Source organism: Antechinus flavipes, chromosome 3 (assembly GCF_016432865.1).
Source record: "Antechinus flavipes isolate AdamAnt ecotype Samford, QLD, Australia chromosome 3, AdamAnt_v2, whole genome shotgun sequence".
NCBI classification, from domain to species: Eukaryota; Metazoa; Chordata; class Mammalia; order Dasyuromorphia; family Dasyuridae; genus Antechinus; species Antechinus flavipes.
The window spans coordinates 371,582,426-371,603,863 of NC_067400.1; the positions used below are offsets into that span (position 1 = coordinate 371,582,426).

The following is a 21,438-nucleotide window of genomic DNA, read 5'->3' on the forward strand; positions in this document are numbered from 1 at the left end:
GGGTAAGAGAAAATAATTTGATATTGAAAACTTTTAAGACCTTAGACTTGGTACACTGCTATTTAATCCCAAAGCAAGTATTGCAATAATATCCTGGCTTCTTGCAATATCTAGAAAGATATTTCATTATAATAAATACAGGTAATAGTAGAACAAAATCTGCTAAGCATTTCTCTTTCTCATATAACCTCTCATATACAACATATATATCTTTTCTATACCTCATTATTTACAAGTTGACTCTCATTAGGATGTCAGCTCCTTGAGGGCAAGAACTGTTTCTTTGTATCCCCTGTGCTTAGCATAATAGCTGGCATATAATAAAACTTTTATCATTTTTGGTTGATTTGAATGGCAAAATACTAAAGAGAGCATTTCAAATTTACTTGGGTAGGGAAAATATCCTATCCTCTTAAATTAATTCACAAATGCTTCTTTTTAGGGTCTTTAATTTACAACCTTCAAGTGTCTTTGTTAGTTCTCTATAGAATAATTAATGGCATTATAGTTGTGTTTCTTGTTCATTTTAGCCTCAAATTCTCCATGTCTCCATCTTTATTAAATAACAAAAAGTCAAGAGGGTTATTTCTGCATTAGCACTTCACTTGCCCTATTTTTAAAAATGGCCTTTTCTTTTTGGTTTTGTGAGCACCTCAGGTCAATAATACTCAAAGGTTGCTATGCAATAAAAGGAAATCAAGTCAACTCCACCATCTTCTGGCCCTGCCTGCTTATTCAGAAAGTCATTTTGAATAGCACAGTTTCTTAGTGTCCTTATTCATTGAAGAACAAGGTTACATCCTCTCAGCTTTGTTTCTTTGCTAAATCTGCTTCAAATGAGATTTATCCAAACTTCCTCATATATCAAGAAAATAAAATATGTGCAATTTTAAGGAAAATTGTTAATACCCTTTTAGCCCTGTTTTCTTTCCAATATAGAAGAAATGACAACTGCCTGGTGGAGTGGGAAGCATTTGATTTCAGGTTAAAGAATGTTCTGTTTCCAGTTGCTCATTTGAGGGACTAAAGAGATCCAATGGCATTCCAGGTAGGGCTTTGCTCCCTGTGGGAAATTAGAAATGTCTAACTGAAATCAGAGCTGTTAGGAACATCCATAGATAGTGAACAGGTGCTGGTCACAACTCCTTTCTTCATTGAAAAATAATAATGAATTGAAGCATGTTTGTCAGAAGTTAGGGACTTGCTGAGTCGATGAGTATCAGATAAAAGAAGAACTCTCTTGAGTGGTTTGCCCATTAATCTCTCATGCATGGAGCCATGGATCAGATGGCAATGTGTCATTCCTTGCACAGTTCTTCCTTTGCTATACTCAGACACATAGAATAAAGCACCCATTTGCTGACTAGAAAAATTACAGTTGAGGTCGGCTGATGATGCAGTGCAAAGAAGTCTGTTGTTATCCTCAGATTTTAGAGAAACAATGCCCACCACTACTTTTCAATAGCTGCACAGTCAATTACTGAATATTTGAAAATCATGTCCAGTTATACTTAGCTGATAATTTGTACCCCCAAATGCATTCTTAATATTCTTCAAAACATCCAACCTGTGCTATAAGTCTAATGTCGAATAAAGCATTTCTGTGAGGGGGGAGGAAGGTTCTGTGAGGGACCATATTAAACAAAACCAGATTATCACCCAAATACACAAAATGCTAGAAACATGGAAATGATTTTCCATTTCACTATAAAAAAAAAAAAAAAAAACCTTAGGAGACCATGAGTTAACTAAAGCAAACAGAACAAAAACTGAACCGAAAGAAGGTACAGTAGCTACTTTCTTGAAAACAAAACCAATCTTTTCATTCCTGCCATTTGTTTGAATTCTTCCTCCGGGCAAGCTGGACAGCTGCACTAGTAGGTTTTTTAGTCATGGGTTGTAAGCCCCACCTGGCTAGATTTGTTTAGCAGACAGCTGGCAGAATTAAATAAAAAGAAAAGAACAGGAACACAAAATGCTTCCAAAACAAAAAGCTGAAAGAATACTTTTTGGATGTTTTAGTCTTTTAGAGGTTTACGGTGTTTCTCCCCTTTTCCTCCTCACCCCACCCCTCCCACTCCAAAAAATATACAGCACATGAATATGTTTAGAGGATATTTTCTCTCAATTATAACTCTGGGGCTGGGTTGAAAAAATGCATAATAAATGAAAACAGTCGAATAAGCATGTCTTGAACAACTTTTTTTTTTGTTTAAAGGAAAAAAATGAATACCAATTTGCAGTTTATAAGTCCCCAAGAATGACATCGGTTTTAAATTAACATTTTCTTTTTATTTCTGCATTTTCTTTGCTATTTTTTAAAGCCAATAAAATAGATTTTCTTCATCTGGAATGTTCTTTCTAGCTTAAAGATAAGGAGTCTAAAATTGTGGGAATGGCATCCTTCTGCATCTGTTTCTCTCACAAACCTATCAAATATCTAATTTTTGGCATTACTGCTGGCTCCGACAGGGGGATGACATAAACCAGCTTTGTGGTTACATGTTTCACTTTTAATCTCATGGAAATGAAAGTCAGCACTGAAATGTCCCCCTTTACATGTGACAATATGGGACTCTCTTCCAAGAACCCAAGCAAAGGGGCGTTAACCTGGTTAAGCTTAATATGGAGCATATGCAGAAGTGTCATGCATTTTTTATGCTAAAACACACAAGGCAAACCTGCCTGGAGCTGAGCTTTCCTGGGATCCCTAAGCCAGGCTCCGAACAATGAAAACCTTTACAACTTGGTGGCAATGAAAAGCCCATAGAAGAAAGAATGTGCAAGAATCAGGAGATTAAGGAGCTTACTTAATAACCACACATCTTCTGTGTGTTTTGTCTCTTTCCATAAATACTGTGGGACTTGTGGAATATTTCAACCATCACACGTTTCACTAGTTAGCATGGGGAGAATCGAAGCTTTTCATTACATGCAGTAAATATAGTATGAAAGGCTCAAAAAACAAAATGGTTTGGATGTAGTCCTGATTGGAGAAACTCCATGAAAATAGATTCCAATTGCATCTAAAAGGGAGGGGGTGCTTATATTTTTTTTAAAGAAGGCAGCATGAAGAAAGGAACATTAATACTGATGGCATCCCCAGCACCTAGGAAATGACAATGGGCGAGTTGTGGTTGGGCCCAGGGTAACATCACTCAGAAATCTAGGCCTATTTTTATATTTCATGAAGATGTACCAAATATTAAGGATGGGGCCAGGAAACAAGCACTAACTCATTACATAATACTTGCTTTCCAGAGCAAAAGCCTGACTTGGCCCTTCTCCACCTCAGCCTATATAGACTTTATGGAGCCTGGCGTGATATGTTCATTTCAGAGTCCTCATTCTCCCAAAGCACTGATATCAATATCATACACTTCAAATAGAAGGAAGGGCTGTGCAGGCTTAATCTCTGGGGCCCAAGTAAGCGGAACATCGTCTCCAGGGATCCTGTTGGCAAAGAGCAAAAAGACAGTGTTACTGTATATGATTTCATGTGCTTATGAAAATGGGGACCCCATCAAAGACTGAATAAACAGGCATGGGGAGAAGGGAGGAGAAAGGTCATCCGAAGTTTCTGTCTGACCCCTAAAGACAAACCAATCTTTGCTGTCATCTAACAGTGTTCTCTTGAACTCGATAGATACAGTTACACGGATCTGGCCAGATCTTTGCAGTTCTATTCATCTTCTCTGTTGTACCAGTGGCTTAACAAAATTAAAAGCTAGAGGATCTGTGTGTGTGTGTGTGTGTGTGTGTGTGTACATATGCTGGACTGCATCTCTCTCCTGCCTCTCTAAGAAATACAGATAGCACGCCCTCTCCCCATAAAAAGGAATTCCCCACAAATTGCATACCCTGTATTTGAATTATTTTCTAAACCTTCTATGTGAACCCACCAAGTCTATCCTAGATCATCTTGCATCTTAGCCAACTTCTTTACTAAGGAAAATTGATTCCTGTTTATTTCTTTCGGAAAGGAGAATCATGATGAATTTTAATAGGATAACCCCCTACTGTTAGAAAATCTCCCTCCTTTGGCTGTGGGAGCTTTGAAATACGTAAATCAGAAATAAACCTAGTTTTTTTTTTTTTTTTTTAAGAAAAGGATTCTACAAGTTTGAAACTCAACTTTAATAATTGGCTCAATATCCAGGTTTTTCCCCATGTTTTAAATCACCCCAATGAACAGCACATCATTTTGTTACTGTATTAAACGATCCCTTAATTGCAAATTGACCTTTAATTTTTAATAGAATATCCTATCTCCGGCAGTGTTTGATTTCTGGAAGCAAAAATATTATCTATTTCTCTTTTGCATGCTTATGTATGTCTTTGGGTCTGGATTAGAATTAACAAAGTGAAAATTTCTGAGATGAAGAAAGCAACTACTTTTAAGATTTTCTACCTAAAATGTGAATTCTGCAGAGATGACCAGAATAATTTATTATATTATGTAAATAAAACTACAAACTGTAGATTTGTTGCAAAACTAAAGTGTTTATGTATATATGATATTACATATACCTATACATAAATGATAGCACATTTACATAATACTTTAAGGTTACAAATTGATTCATATACATAGTAAAACCAAAATTCCCAAACAAGTAAATAGTAGAGATATAACTTTAACTGAAGGCTTATGATTCCAAGACTAAAAATATTTCTACAACCTAACCCTGGCTTTTTACACACATACATCTCTATATGTATGTGTATAGATAGATAGAATATGTGATTTTATTTATACAAAGAACTTTAAGTACAGAAACTCCCTCCACCAATACAGAATAGCAACTGTTCTACATCTTATTATCAATCTTAGAGAATTTGTTGAGCCATTAGGGGATTAAGTAACTTGTTTAGTATCATGTCTTCATGTATAAGAGACAGGACATGAACCTAGCTTTTTCTAACTATGTTATTTCTATACCATGTGTGTATATGCATGCATTTATATATGGAATACTAGATATGTATATGTGTGTGTATGTATGTAGTAAAAAGACACTGTTTGCATAGTAGAGATGAAAAATGTTCAACAAATATAAGTTCCATAAGAAACCAGGGCCAGGAAATGGGAAGGATTACATCATAATTTCTTTAAGGAAAAATTGAAAGAATGAAATTCATTTTAATTCTAATCTTAAAAATTTGGGTCTTTTTGGGGAATATGTCTTTTGGTGGCACTAGTATGTTCTTAAGTAGATTATCATTAAAGTATCAGTGTTCACAGTAGCATTATCTGGGTTAACAAAAAAGCTGAAAATAAACTGTGTACTTAATGTTTAGGATGGCTGGACAAATTATAAACATAAATTAATATTACCATGTGGTAAAGAACGATGAATTTTGAAGAATTCACGGAAACAGGGGGGGACATAAAGGGAGTGATGCAGAAGGAAGAAAGCAGGATCAAAAAGAACCATTTGAAATGATTATAACAAAGTAAATTAAGTCAAAATAGAGAGGCAACAAAAATTATTATATAATTGTGAGTCAATGCTAGCGTCAGACTTTCAGAAATAAAGAACATATCTATTTGTCCTTTAATAATTGTCTATTTGGCAAGGAATTTACTATAACTAGAGCTCTCATGGAGTATTTGTTGGAAAATGTCTTTTGTGTCAAAATAAGATATATCCTTTTATTTAAAAAAATAATACATGTTAAATTCTGAACTTACCAGGAAAAAATGATTTTTCCCCTAATACATGTATTTCTTTTCCATAAGAGCATTGATTTATTATTGCTTTGGTTTGTCTCATGTTTCCCAAATTGAAGAGAATTTCACAGACCATATATGTATACCTAGGGATCACTTCCCTATTAAGTAAAATGCAACTAACTCTTGTGTTGAATGCAATAATCACTGGGTGTTAATGTATACCAATGTGGACTGGGAGAAATGAAGGCTAACTCTTCCAAAGGAAACTACAGGAGAACTTTAAATCAGCACAATGCAATTACCCAAGTTGGAATTCATCCAGAACACCGAAGTGAACTCTAAAGGTGGGTAAATTGAATAGCAGTTCTCCTGAACAACAAAATTAGTAATTATATCCTGTTACAGATACCCCTCTTATCAGGTCATCTATACTTTCAATCAATTCAGTTCAGCAAACATCTAGAAATATCTGCTGTGTTCAAGGACCACTACTAAAATAAAAACAAACATCTTCTTCCCCTCATGGAGCTTATAATTTACCAAAAATACATATCATATACACAAATAAACTAATATCAGTTATACACAAAATAACTTCAAAAATAAGAGAATATACATAATGAAGGTAGAGATGGATCAAGAAAGTTTTCTTACATGAATTAGGAGCTGAAATGTGTTTTGAAGAAAAGTTAAAGATTCTTCAAGACAGAGGTGAATAGGAATCCCATTCCTGACATAAGAGACACATGGAGGTAAGAGATGGACAATCATATAACTATTTGCAGCAGTGCTCATAGATATCAATAAACCCCAAAAGGTCAGTCACTCTCTTGGTCACAGTTGGTGTCATATGGACCATTTGTGATCATTCAATTGACAATTTTCTGAGCTCCAGAGAAGAGAGAAGCGAATTTGTTTCTAGGTTGAGAGGAGGAAATATAGAATTCTGTTGGGACTGAAGAAGAGAAAGTTAAAGAGTAGTTTGGTGACAATTAATTCCTTAACCAGGGCTCTTCAGAAAAACCATCTTACCACTACCTAACAGTACTCTGTATGTAAGGAACTTTCTTAAGTACATCTCTTGATATGGCAAGTGCCCAGCTATATCCCTTTGTCTGGGAAAATCATCTATCCTTTCTGAGCCTCATTTCTAACACTTATAAAATGAAAAAAATATATATATATATATATATATACACACATATATATGTGTGTATACATATATATACATACGTGTGTGCAACTATATATAATGTATAGAGCATTAGCATGAACAGTATCTTTTACAAAATTGAACATTAGTATGAACAATCCCTTTAATATTACAGAACATACCACTGGTAGTAGAATATTATCATAATACAGAGGTTCTTAACCTCCCAGAGTCTGAGAATATTTTGGTTTCTTTTGTAATCCTGAATGTTTCATTTTATGCATTTAAGAACATTATTCTGAGAAGGGGTTCATAAGCTCCATCAAACTGCCAAAGAGCTCCAGGACACACAGAAAAAATTAAAAACCTGGCCATAATGCCATACATATTATTCTTTAATAACTATTTCATATGTGCACCTATGAATACACAAGCATATATTTCTGTCTTTTCTTCCCACCAATATTTCAAGTACTTTTCAAATATGGTTTAGCATGTTACCCAAAAAGGTCGATAATTATAAACTTGTTAATTAACTAATCAGCATCCACATTGAAAATGGACCATCCCCTCAGAGGTATTTGAAGATTCAATCAACAAACATCTACTGAACTAAGTGCAGGTTATTGTATTAGAAACTTCAAGGAATACTGAGATAACTAAGATATGGTCTCTGATATACTGACTAATTGATAGCTTATTAAAGGAGGTTGAGGTTTTGATCACAAGAACATTCTCTCCACAATCCATGCATATGCACACATGGGCACACACAGACACACATGCACACATTCAGATAATAACAGATGGCTTTTCAGAAATAGTATGTGGCCGCTGACAGAAATTGCCATCAGATTCCAAATGATTTTTTCAAGACTCAACAAATTCAATTAAAAAAAAAACTTTTATAAGTACCTACTATGTGTCAGACACTAAATATACAATTTCTGGACCATTAATTCTCTTTAATTCAAGGAGTTAAAAATCTAAAAGGATGACATAAATATGGCAATTAAATGATAGATTTATAGTATGTTGAACACAATGGGGATCTGAACAAAATTCACTATGAACATTTGAGAAGGAAGAGAACACTTAGTTTTCAGGTTCAGAGAAAGATTGTGGGAGAACCTAACTAGTATTGAAATTGTATTTTCCTTAGGTACCTTTCGTTTTAACAGGCTAATGCCTACCACAAAGATTATATGAAGATGTTTATTCAAGAATTCTGCTCACAGAGCCCCATATACTCACATTAGGACTACAGATTGCTTTTCAGAATGACCATATTGCTACAGGCAGAAAAGATAGGCTGTTGTGTTAACAAAACTCAAGTAAAAATCTTCAGTGATATTAAGTGTTTAATGATGCAAAAGGGTCTTCAAGCCATAGATGTTTCCGTAACCCCTTGTGACACTGTAGGCAACATTAGAGAACCACTGAATGATAGGGTTGAAAATAATCTAAATAGGGCATCTAGTCCATCCCCCTGCCTCCAGGCATTATTCCAGGCAGATGGGTATTTATCCTGTTCTTAAAGATCTCCAGTGATCTGAGTACAAAAGACAAGGGTATTTATATCTATGATTTTTTTTCCTTACCAAATGTGTAATATTTGCCACTTACACCATCTGTGGCAGTTCAGAATGTAGTAAGATTGAAAATTAAAGTGATTGATTTCAGTAAAGATAATGAAATAAAAAGGATATTTTGAATTTGTATAATGTTATTTCTCTGAAAGCATCTGATGAAGAATTCATCAAATGGAAAGCAATTATTTAAGGCAGGGAATGGATTAAATATTTGGTATACAACTGAAGATCAGCGGAATTTTCAAAAGTCAGAATGGAATGTGACTTAATTTTGCCTATAGCTATTTAGCTCAGTGGTTTGGTGCAGGAAAAAGCTAATAGCATAAGTTAAATTACTTAAAAAAAAAAAAAAACTCGGATAGTTTTTTCTCTATCTCATCACTACTGATGCACCATTAAGACCATCCAATCTGTCTTCTCCAAAATTTACCTCTAATTATAATCCTGACTGAACAAGGCGAGTAAGTGCCTCACAGAGGCTATAGTGCTGAACTTTAAATCGGAAGACTCACGCTCCAATCTAGCTTTAGATACTTACGAGTTCTGTGGCCATGGGAAGCCACTTAACCTCTGTCTCAGGTTCCTTGTTTGTAAAACTGGAATAATAGTAACATCTACTTACCAGGGTAATAGTAAAGATAATACTTAACAAAATTTAAAGAACTACATAAATGCTAGTTTTTGAAAAAAGATAACATGTGGTTGAATCAGCACCAATCCATATACATTACTGGGAAAAAATACTCAAATTATTTTATATGATATATGATACCTTATAAATGTATATGTGTGCCTATATATACATATGATATGTACATAACATAAATATAAATATATATGTATATGTGTATAAGCATATAATAATTATTTATAGCATGAGACCAAGGTATCAAAGAACTCCCTCAATTTTATCCTGAAAGAATTATTCATGAATTTTAAACCTCAATAAAAGATGCCTCCAATTTATCCTGCTTCATATGAATGTAAAAACAAAAATCACCAACATTTATGCTGTCCTCAAATCTTTATCCACTAATCTACTTATTCCCATAAGACATTGCTTCAAGGACCTCTTGTTCTCAAAGCTCTTTTCTAATTAGATTCTTGGTAGTTAGTTCTGCTCAAATCTATTAAAAATTCTATTTTCTATGAATGAACCAGGGCTTTTAAACAACAAAAAAACTAACCAACAATAGTATGTTTATCCTTCTTAGTACAAAAAAAAAAAAAAAAAAAAAAACAAAAGGAAGAACAAGTGAGCAAAGAATGAATAAGTGAAAAAGCAATAATAAAGTATTTAATGTGTAATAGGCACTATGCTATTCTATAGAATAGAAACAAAAAATCGACATGGTGCCTGTCCTCTAGGAGCTTACATTGCAATTTTGTTCTTATTATTCAGTTGTTTTCAATTGTGTCTAACTCTTCTTGACCCCATTTGGGATTTTCTTGGCAGAAATACTGGAGTGGTTTACCATTTCTTTCTCTAGCTCATTTTACAGATGAGGAAATTAGCAAACAGGGTTAAGTGAGTTGTTCAGGGTTTCACAGCTAGTAAGTATCTGAAGTCAGATTTGAACTTGGGATGATAAAGTCTTCCTTACTTCAGGCCTAGAACTCTATTCACTATATCTACCTTCACCTACATTTCAATAAGGAAAAATAATATGGTGCATATAGGGTAACAGGGACAGGTCAGACATGGGTGATTTGATCCCAGAAGTCAAAGAGGTAAAGAGTTAAGTAGAGCCATCAAAGCAATTGACTGACACATCCTTTCTAATCAATTAAATTATTGTTCTTACAGCTAGATATAGATTATAGGCACTGAGGAAGGAAAGAAATGTCCATGTCAGGATAGGAATTGTAGAAGTGATGGCAGCATAAACTACCATCTATAGACTATAGAACTATCATTTTAAAACCAAATCATCAGAACTTCCAGCATTTGAGTATTTCTTGTTGTCTCTAAAATAGAGATTGTGTTCAATATGAATAAAGTCATAGAATTATATACATTCAAATCCAAAAAGGAGTTTATAGAAGTGATATATCAATGCTTTGTGGAAAGGACACTAGCCTAGGAATTAGGAAATGTGTTACTGAATCTCAGCTTTGCTGAGATCAAACTAGCAGTATGATACTGAACAAGTTTCATGACCTCCATGGGCTTCTGGTTCTTCAAATGTAAAATAAAATGGATGGGCTAGATATACAGTTCTCCAACTTTTAGGTATCAGGACCACTTTACGTTGTTTAAATTATGGAAGACCACTAATGAATTTATACAGGTTATTTTTTTATCAATATTTTTACTGCAATTATTATGAAAATAGTTTTGACCTCACAAATCCCCTGAAAGTGTTCGAAAGATCACGAGATCTATGGACCATACTTTGACAGTCACTGGGGTAGATGATGTCTTAAGATCCCTTCCAGATTTAACAAGATATTCTCCAATTCCTTGCATTTGTAGATGTGACAAATGATACTCAAAGGTCAAGTTAATTGCCAAAGATATAATTTTTCATAGATAGAGAGAATAATTTAATTTAATACTGTGATTTTAAAGGAATCTATTTAATCTGAAAGAATGCTACCTGTACTACCTTCATTTATCTCTACTTTGTGCTAAAATATTGGCGCTTGTCTCTAGTTAGCTTTGTAATTATGAATAAACCATTTCCTGATATGTCATCTTCTAGCTATGTCTTGGAAAGCTACTTTGCATAAAGAAAACACAAAGTAAAACCAAGTTAAAACCCTACAATTTCTGGATGTAATTCTTTTGAATGCCAGGAAACCTGTTTTTCCCACACATGTTTCTCCTCAACCCGCCTAGCACTGGACTGGGGCCCCCAGTGCAGTGGGTCCATTTGAGGTCAATAATCATATCAATATTGTAATGAGTGGCAAATCCCATGTAATTTACACATTAAAAGGAGAGAGAAATGCATGGAAAAACCCAGCTCCCCATTTGTCTAATGAAATTAAAGCCCTTAGCCAAATACTGGCACATGAAAAGAGATGTTTGGGAAGGACTCTCTCTTACTCTCCCTCCCTCTGCCCCTGAAGAGGACAAGAAGAAGAGGGTGAGTGTTCTTTATTCATGATCCTGCCTCTACCTAAATCATTTGCACAATAAGGCCTCTAAACCAAGGGGCCCAGTCTGGGTGCAAGATTTACACAGAGCTGAGGCTGAGCTGTGATTCACAAAGGCATTATGACTAGTTATTTTCAATGACAATTGTGGAGAGGGGAGAGGGAAATAAAGAAGCAAAGATGGTCAGTGGTTTGGCAGGCAAAAAGCACTAAACTGTTTCTCTATCATTTACCCTCCTACCCCCTCTATCCAAGCATCATAAAGTAGATTCTGAGCTTTACCTGATGGTATAATGATGGGACAGCATTTTTATATCAGATGGTAACTTCGCACTATTATAATACAAAATGGGAATAGAGTAAGACTGTGCAACATAAAACTTAAACTCTGGGATGGACCATTAGCCCAAAGATATGGTGAGATATGATAATTAACTTTCTGTGGTTATCCAAATTCTTTAATTTCCCTTAGTTTGAAAAGTTCATCAGTATTGTGAACAAATATATTGTCACAATTTTAAATGGTCTTAAGATAGGAGACCAAGACTACATATACTACTTGAAATGAAACGATCCAAAAAAGGAATTTTTCAATTCGAAAGTTAAGGACAAAAAAGAGGCAACATGATATAATGAACAAGTCACTGGACCTGGAATCTGGACTTAAGAAAACCTAGGTTCCAAAGACCCCAGTTTGGGGGATAAAAACACATTATTTGACAAAAATTGCTGGGGAAATTGGAAATTGGTATGGCAGAAATTGGGCATTGACTCACACTTAATACCATACACCAAGATAAGGTCAAAATGGGTTCATGACTTAGGCATTAAGAATGAGATTATAAATAAATTGGAAGAGCATAGGATAGTTTGCCTCTCAGACCTGTGGAAGAAGAAGGAATTTATGACCAAAGAAGAACTAGAGATCACTATTGACCACAAAATAGAAAATTTTGATTATATCAAATTGAAAAGGTTTTGTACAAACAAAACTAATGCAGACAAGATTAGAAGGGAAACAATAAACTGGGAAAACATTTTTACAGCCAAAGGTTCTGATAAAGGCCTCATTTACAAAATATATAGAAAATTGACTCTAATTTATAAGAAATCAAGCCATTCTCCAATTGATAAATGGTCAAAGGATATGAACAGACAATTCTCAGACGAAGAATTGAAACTATTTATAGACATATGAAAATATGCTCCAAATCATTATTAATCAGAGAAATTCAAATTAAGACAACTCTGAGATACCACTACACACCTATCAGATTGGCTAGAATGACAGGGAAAGATAATGGGGAATGTTGGAGGGGATGTAGGAAAACAGGGACACTGATACATTGTTGGTGGAATTGTGAACATATCCAGCCATTCTGGAGAGCAATTTGGAACTATGCTCAAAAAGTTATCAAACTGTGCATACCCTTTGATCCAGCAGTGTTTCTATTGGGCTTATACCCCAAAGAAATACTAAAGAAGGGAAAGGGACCTGTATGTGCCAAAATGTTTGTGGCAGCCCTGTTTGTAATGGCTAGAAGCTGCAAAATGAATGGATGCCCAACAATTGAAGAATAGTTGAGTAAATTGCGGTATATGAACGTTATGGAATATTATTGTTCTGTAAGAAATGACCAGCAGGATGAATACAGCGAGGATTGGTGAGACTTACATGAACTGATGCTAAGTGAAATGAGCAGAACCAGGAGATCATTATATACCTCAACAACGATACTGTATGAGGATGTATTCTGATGGAAGTGGATCTCTTCGAAAAAGAGATCTAATTCAGTTTCAATTGATCAAGAATGGACAGAAGCAGCTACACCCAAAGAAAGAACACTGGGAAATGAATATAAACTGCTTGCATTTTTGTTTTTCTTCCCGGGTTATTTATACCTTCTGAATCCAATTCTCCCTGTGCAACAAGAAAACTGTTCGGTTCTGCAACATATATTGTATCTAGGATATACTGTAACCTATTCAACATGTAAAGGACTGCTTGCCCTCTGGGGGAGAGGGTGGAGGGAGGGAAAGGAAAAATCGGAACAGAAGTGAGTGCAAGGGACAATGTTGTAAAAAATTACCCTGGTATGGGTTCTGTTAATAAAAAGTTATTTAAAAAAAATTTTTTTTAAATAAATGAAAAAAAAAAGAAAAAGAAAAAAGAAAACCTGGGTTCAAATATTGCCTCATTTATTTACAAGTTGGTTGATCCTGCAAGTCTTCCAGGGGTGTTACCTCATTTGTAAAATGAGTACATTGGATTTAATAGCCTTCCACTATCTCTTCTAGGTCTAACCTATCATCCCATGATTATCCACTTATACATACATTGAATACTATTGTCTGTTTCTAAATGTTCCATAAATAGTGCTTGTCATTTACCTAATGTTAAGAATTCATAAAAAAAAAACATAGTGCAAGGGATTTCAAATCAGAAAACCATGATTCAAATTTCCATTCTTGCATTTTTGTGACCTAGGCTGTAGTTTCCTCATCAGTAAAATGGTGGGATGAGAAGAGGGGTTAGAATTAATTACATTATTTTTAAGGTCCCTCCTAGCTCTAAAGCTAAAACTGTATATCTCTATGAATTTTATAAGATTTGTAGTAAGAATTATGATTATCCTCATTTAGTAGGTGAGAAAATTATGACCTAGAGTGAAATAATTTGCCCATGATCTCCCAGAAATTAAATAACAGCATTCTAACCCAAAATTCATATATGCTGAATTCATGGCCATTAAGCTTCCTACCCCAGAATGTGCTTTATCCCTATGAACTGACAAAAAGGTACATTTCTAAACATATTGCTTATTTGCTTGCTTCTCACTTAGTCTATACCTGTGATTTCTTCAGTGAGAAATTTCAGTGTAGAAACATTAGATCAAAACACATTTATAAGTATAGTCTTAGAGGGAATTCCCTGGAAGATTTCAAAGGTTGACACTCATTCATATGTGACAGAAGCAGGATTTGAACCTGACTCTAAGATCAGTCCCTTATGGTTGATGAGAAAGTAGGAAGAGGTGCAGAAGGCATTCACATAGCACTTTAATATATACTAAATGCTTTGTAAACATCAATTAATTTAATCCTCATAACTACCCTGCAAGATATGTGTGGTATGTATTAGTACCCCCATTTCATCAGTTAGGTAGCACACTGACTAGAGCACCTGCCTTGGAATCAGGTTTGGGAAATGGGAAGACTCTAAAGTGTACAAAAAAGGAAGCCAGAGTATACAAGAAAAAAACCATTCCTGACAGTTCCAGGCCTAAAAATACCCAAGTCCAAAGGAATCTCATATCTAATTTACTGTTGATTGAAAGATAAAAAAGACTTAGAAAGTTATTAAAATAACTTAGTCTCGATTTTTTTGTCCTGATCTCTTTTCAGGACAAAAATTCCAGTATGAAAACTCCTTTTACCAGTGTATATGTGGGGGAGAGGGGGTTAAAATTGATATTTCCTTATAATGGATCACTTTATTCTCCTCTCCCAATCTAGAACTTACTACTAGAAGATAGGGCTTAAAACAAACATCATCATTCTACTTAATTTGAAGGTTGAACCTCTGAAATAGGGAAGGGTAACTGTGATATAGTCTCATTTTCTGTTTTTGCAGAGCAAGACTTAAAACAGCAAAATAAAAGTAGCTCACAACCCAAGAAAATGGTTTCAACCAAGATATTCAATATTTGTCCACCAGGATTGTATGACTCGTAGATTTTGTGTCTAATCATCATCATCTATCAAAATAAAAATAGGATAATTCATGCCTCATGAAGAAAATGGAGGGGAGAGGGTCCAATTTGGAGAAATCTGTAATAGAATTGCAGAATTTTAGAGACTGAAAAGAACTTTATCAGCCATCTAGTATAAATCCTTTAGTTTCTGAAGAGAGGAAAATTAAGCATCCCAAATTTACATGACTTGCCCAAAGTCAAACAAAGGTAATGCAACCCTGAGGGGAGAGTCTAAGGCCCCTTCCACTACTCATTCCACTGTATCCTGCTATCTCCCTCTCTGACCAATGATCAAGTGAGAGGTTATATAAAAGTTAGAGGGAAGCAACATTATTTTAAAATAATAGGAATATATTTCCTCCCCCCTGCCCAATTTATAACAAAATCCAAAGAATGTACTTTTACAGGAAAGGCAAAAATTGGACAACCAGAAATAAATTAAATATCTACCCTTGTCATGGCTAGCACTAGTTTATTGAGGTAATATTTTATTAGCATGCTAGAGCTTTGAGGAAGATGGTCTTTTTATTGTTTTTGTGGTAACTCTTTATTTTAAGTATCTTATCATTATGAATTCATTTAGTATTGATTGCAATAGCACTGATCATAAAGAATTAATTTGGCATTACTGTGGATGTCATATGCACTTATATAAGAGTTCGGCTGTAATTCAAAATTAATTAATATGGTCGAGTGTTATTGCTTTTGCCATTTTATCATCTTTTAAAATCTAAGTTGTTGTTTTTTTCCTTAAGGTTGAAGCCTGAACAGAATCTATAGAGGGCATTTTTCTTTGGGGCAATTTCCTCCAGTGAGAATTAGAAAATATGAATCTTTTATCATCTTCAGTGTCCTAGGCTTTTGGGATTCCCATTTTGGAATATAATGATATCAAGGGAACAGGAAGCTTTAAGCATTTGGAAAATGTCTAGATCTGATAGGATTTCCCACTTGCTTGAAAACACTGGGGTGAGCAAAATAATTGAAAGCTTATATTACTCTAATTTCTTTGTTTTCCACAATGATCTTCCTTATCAGGGTGTAAGGACCTCAGAAAAGGAGTTGTATCTACTTTAATTACATTGAATGACCATAAGACACAATTCAGAATATACTTCTAACAACCTGAGCTGATTGAAAATGGGTATTTGTTATGGGTAAAATGAAATGACCATGTCAAAAGGTATATGCCTTCTGTTTACCTTGTCCCTCTTAATTACCTCTTCCTACTTCTGCACTCCCTTGAGCACATCATGGCTGAATATAGGACTAGAAAGATAAAGGTAATTTTAGCTAAAAAGTGAAAGTATTGGATTAGACATTCATTTTTGCTCAAGTTCAAATCCTATAATTTATGAAATATGCTTTTAAATGTATCTATTTTGTAAAATTGCAATTGTTCTCTGGATGTATCTTATTTTAAAATTTAAAAATTAAGAGATAAATCATGATTCTTCAGGATCAGTCTTTTAAGCAGAGAAAATATCTGATCTTTTAAATAGCATCATTTGAGGAGTACTACAGTCAAAAAAGTATCTTTATTTTAAAAAGTAGTCTGTGTTTTAAATACTATCCTTATACATACTCCCCCACCCTTGTCACAATGCCTATGATTCCTCTTGTTCCTTCCCAAAAAATTAGGATTCATTTCTTTGAATAAAAGAATTTGTATATATGAGTGCTGCTAAATGAAAATGATTTTGAAAGCAATAATATCTTATCATCATGATTAGCAATAACTAATATTTCATATAACCAGCATTCTAAAAAAGGCCCCATAGAAATGTAATATAGGATATGTTTTCAGACTTTCAAGGAGAGCTCTCCCATCCATACTTAGATCTTTCACCCTCATTCTTAGATAAAAGTTTATGAAGGAAGGATCTGAGCTTGATAGACTATCTGTGAAGGGTAGACCTAGGTAAGAAACACTAGGGCAATGTGATAGTTGTAGACACTTGAAGGCCAATGAATATACTGAAAGAAAATCAAATACAGAAAGGATATGATGGAATCATAAACTTTGGAATTAAAGGGGTTTTTAAGATCAGGTAATTTAGGGGTTCTTAACTTTCATGTCCTGGATCCCTTTGACAGTCCCAGGTTGCCTACAGACCCCTTCCAAGAATAATATTCTTTTAACTGTACAAAATAAAATACTTGGCATTATAAAGGAAACCAATTATATTGAAATAAAGTTGTAATTTTCTCATACAAGTTCCTGACCTTCCTGAAATCTATCCTCAGACTTTTTAAGAATTTATGGACCCCAGGTTAACAAGCCCTCTCTGGTCTATGCCCACCCCCACCTACTACTACCTTGCATTTTAAAAAAGAAACGGTGTATTGAGATAAAATGACTTTTCAAAAGTAATATAGTAAATAACAGGGCCAAAACTAAAACTCAGCTCCTCTTCAAAGTTTCCAAACTATCTCTAACCAACTATCATTATGGCCATGCCCAGAACCTGGCTTGGGCTGATTCTGCTCTACAGAAACAATCCTGATAACTCAGCCTAAGCTTCACCTTACATACACCATACGTTTTATAAAATAAGTGGCCATGGGTAAATCTCAAAACTATTACCATCAGAACCTCTAAGGGGGGAGTCAAATTTAGGTTCGATTTGTGATTTCTTATTATCTCATTTCACTACCATCCCTAAATCTCTTGAGAAACTGCCAACCCTTCATCTATCTAATGGAAAGAACCTCCTTTCTACCTAACTTCTGTCCTGTTTTTATATTGTGGGATTTTGGAAATTATCTTTATTCTTTACCTGGTCAAGTTTTCCTTTCTCAACAATGGAACAGAAATCCCACTGTGATCTTTGACCCTCAAAAAAGTTACTCTCTGGCTACTGAAAAAGGATTAAGATCTGTTCTTTCTACTTGAAAATGTACACAGGCATGCCCTGCCTAACATTGTTAATTGGTTACATGAAAACATAATGTTAGGTGAACAAGATGACATTACAGGAGCACACAGTTCCCTAAGGGAAATGTAATAAATATATGACTGGCTCAGGATAGGACATGAAGGACTTTTACAACTTTATGGCAGAGTTCAGTTACAAGGTAACAATATTTTTACAACACTAGTCAGGTAATCTTAGACAGGGAATGTCTGTATAGGAGTTTATTCCTACATTTCTGACTATTGGCATTTACTAGGTATTTGCTAGCAACACATTTGCTAGGATATAAATCATAGTTCTAAGCCTAAAAATGCCCAATTTCAAAGAAATTTCAAGTTAATTTATTGAAAGGCAAAAGAAGACTTAAAGTGACTGAAACAATTTAGCCTCATTTTTTTTTGCCTGATCCCTTTTCATCAGTATGATGAAATTTCAGTGTGAAAATTCCCTTCTACTAATGCAGGATGGCAATTCATCTGTAATTTACAGACATAGGGAACCTCTTAAAGGCACTGATTGATTAAGAGGGGTCATACAACTAATATGTGTTAGAAGAAGGATTTGAATGCAGATCTGTCTGTCTCTAAATTCTATCCATCCTACCTTGAATATTTCATATTAGCATGTGTTTTGCTCATAAACATTTTGGGATGATTTCAACAGCATCAGGGCCTCCTGCCTGAGTAGCTGATCAAAAGATTTTCAGCACTTAGCAAGGACTCTATGAACATATGCATTCATCCTTAAAAATTAACAGACGATGTCATGGAGGTAGGAGGGTATTCTTTATTTGTGCTATGGGAAGCAATAATGGAGATTTACAGTTCTCCAATACAGCATAGGATTTCCCAGAATGCTGACTAACTAAACTACTTGGTGGTTTATTGATGTAGTTCTGTATTGAAAACACAAGTTTATTAATAAAAGCTTCACTAGAATATAAGATGTAAGGGGTGTGGGCAAGAATGGTGAAGAAACACATGAGGCTTTAAGAAATGTAATCAGGAAATTAACTTATGGATTCAGCTAAGACATTTAAAGGTATAGGAAAAATATGAGTGGCAATATAGTGGGGAAAGGATTTTTCCTTCCTGCTTACAGGTTTTCATAATCACAAATATTTTAATAACTTTTTTTCTAAAAAAAGTCATCATTAGATATTCATGCCTTTTTCTTAAGAATACAAGCATCTGAAAATAACATTTTCCAGATTTAAAGTAAAAAGGGATCTCAGAGACTATTTTGTTCACCTTTCCCCCTCCGTTTTCATAGATAAGGAAAACGGACTCAGAGAAATTAAGTGACTCATCAAGATCACAAAGGGACTACAGAGAAGAAATTTCAAACCTAGGGTTTAGAACTACAAATGTAATACCTCTTTCAGTAACCTAAATTAGAAAAGTTTTTTTTTTTTTTGAGTAAAAAACAAACAAACAAAAAAGTACATGTCAAAATAGTCCTTGGATCACACTGGTGGGTCTCTTGTCATGCATAGTTCATTGCAAAAGTCACCCCACTCCCACCCCCAGAGGCAGAATTTACCACCTGGGTGCAACAGTTACCAGGTTGGCTCCTGAACTTAAGCCTTCCAATTAAACCAAACAACCTGTTACTACTTTGCCAATGGACTCCATTTCCTTAGGTTCCATGTAACCAGCCAAATCCTTGCTCAGTGGAATTCCCAACAAAGAGAAAGGAACAATTGGGGATAATTGTGTTAACATCCTTTCTTTTAACTTGAGCTAGCAGAGGGAAATGCATCAACGTGGAGCAGATGTGCTGAGACCAAATGATCTCTTCCTCATGATTACAGTTGGTTATACCTGTGGATAGGCAAGCTATTTCAGCTGCAAATGTGCAAGAGAGGGTAGTACTAAAGTACAATATGTGGTCCTGGAGGCTTTGTTCCCATGTAATAGGGTGCTTCGTTTCACTAGACCTGGCACGTCCATAAAGAAACAAACAACAAAGGAAAAACTATGTGCAGTTGGTAACACGGTCTTCCTGGGCTGCTTAGCGAGTGCCCTGGTTCTCAGCAATGTTGACATAAATATCGTGAAATTTCTTATTTGAAGTTGGGAAGTAATGATTGTTTCTACTTAATGTGCTCAGTGACTCTGCACCCTATTGTTTCCCACCATTCGAAAATGCCCGAGGATGTCATTATAACTACATGTATCAATATTAAACCTTTACAAACACTTGACTAAATGAGCTGTTATTATCTTTGTTTCTGAAAATAGTGTACCTTTTTACTTCATTTATCAGTAACTAGGTGTAGTCAATTGCACTCTGGTATTGATCTCAATATCTATAGCAGTCACAGAGTACCTTTGCTCAAGGTCACAGTAAGGTCGGTTTATGATCAATATGAATTGACTGTCTGCAAATAAATTTACGTAGCTGACATAATTGCAAGTAGTACCTTTTTTCAAATTAAGGTGGACCACTTCCCAAAGCACATACGTTGAAGCCCCAAATGGTAACCTAATCTAGCTTTGGATAATGAACCAATCCTGCTAGAATTTACAAGCCTTCATATAACTAAAAGCCAAGTGAACTCTCAGATCACCAATTCTAAATGATACCTATTGAGTTTAAAGTTTCAAGTTCTAGCATGTGATGCTAGTTATAGTTTCTAAAAAATACTATTTTGATATGTGAAACGTCTATATTTTACTTCTATATTTTAACTCCACATTTTTAAACCTGACTCAAAGTTAAGGGAGGTGAGGGAAGAGAAAAGGGAAAGAAGGAGGGAAGGAAAAAGGGAAGGAAGGAGAAAAAGGAAGGAGGAAGGGAAGGAGAAAGAGAAAGAGGGAAGGAAGAGAGGTAAAGAGTAAAAGAAAGGGAGAGAGGAAGAGAGAGAGAGACGGGGAGGGAAAGGGGGAGGAAGAGGCAGGGAGGAAAGAGAGGAAGAGAGGAAGAAAGGGAGACAGGAGAGAAGGAGGGGAAAAAAGAAGGAGGGAAGGAGAAAGAGATGGGGGAGAAAAGAGATCAGGGAGAGGGGAGGAGGAAGAGAAAGAGAAAGAGAAGGAGAGAAACAGGGAAGGGAAGAAGGGGGAAAGGAGGGAGGGAAGAAGGGAGGGAAGAGAGGCAAAGAAAGAAGAGGGGGAGAGAGAAAGAAAGAAAGGAAGGGAGGGAAGGAGGAAAGGAGAAAGAGAAGAATGGAGGAAAGGAAGGGAAAAAGGAAGGAAATAGAAAAGTAAAGAAGAAAGAAACTGAGTGGAACATTGAGCTC

At 35.1% G+C, this 21,438-nt stretch overlaps 1 protein-coding gene across 1 annotated transcript in view; it reads right to left on the bottom strand.

The window, feature by feature from the left end:
• Positions 1–2,187: 2,187 nt before the first annotated feature.
• Positions 2,188–21,438, bottom strand: part of GTDC1 (glycosyltransferase like domain containing 1) — a 544,967-nt gene continuing 525,716 nt past the window's right edge. Inside the window, exon 13 of the mRNA XM_051985822.1 lies at positions 2,188–3,453. Within this exon, the coding sequence (XP_051841782.1) occupies positions 3,308–3,453 (146 nt within the window). The 3' untranslated portion in view covers positions 2,188–3,307. The remainder of the gene's footprint in view (positions 3,454–21,438) is intronic.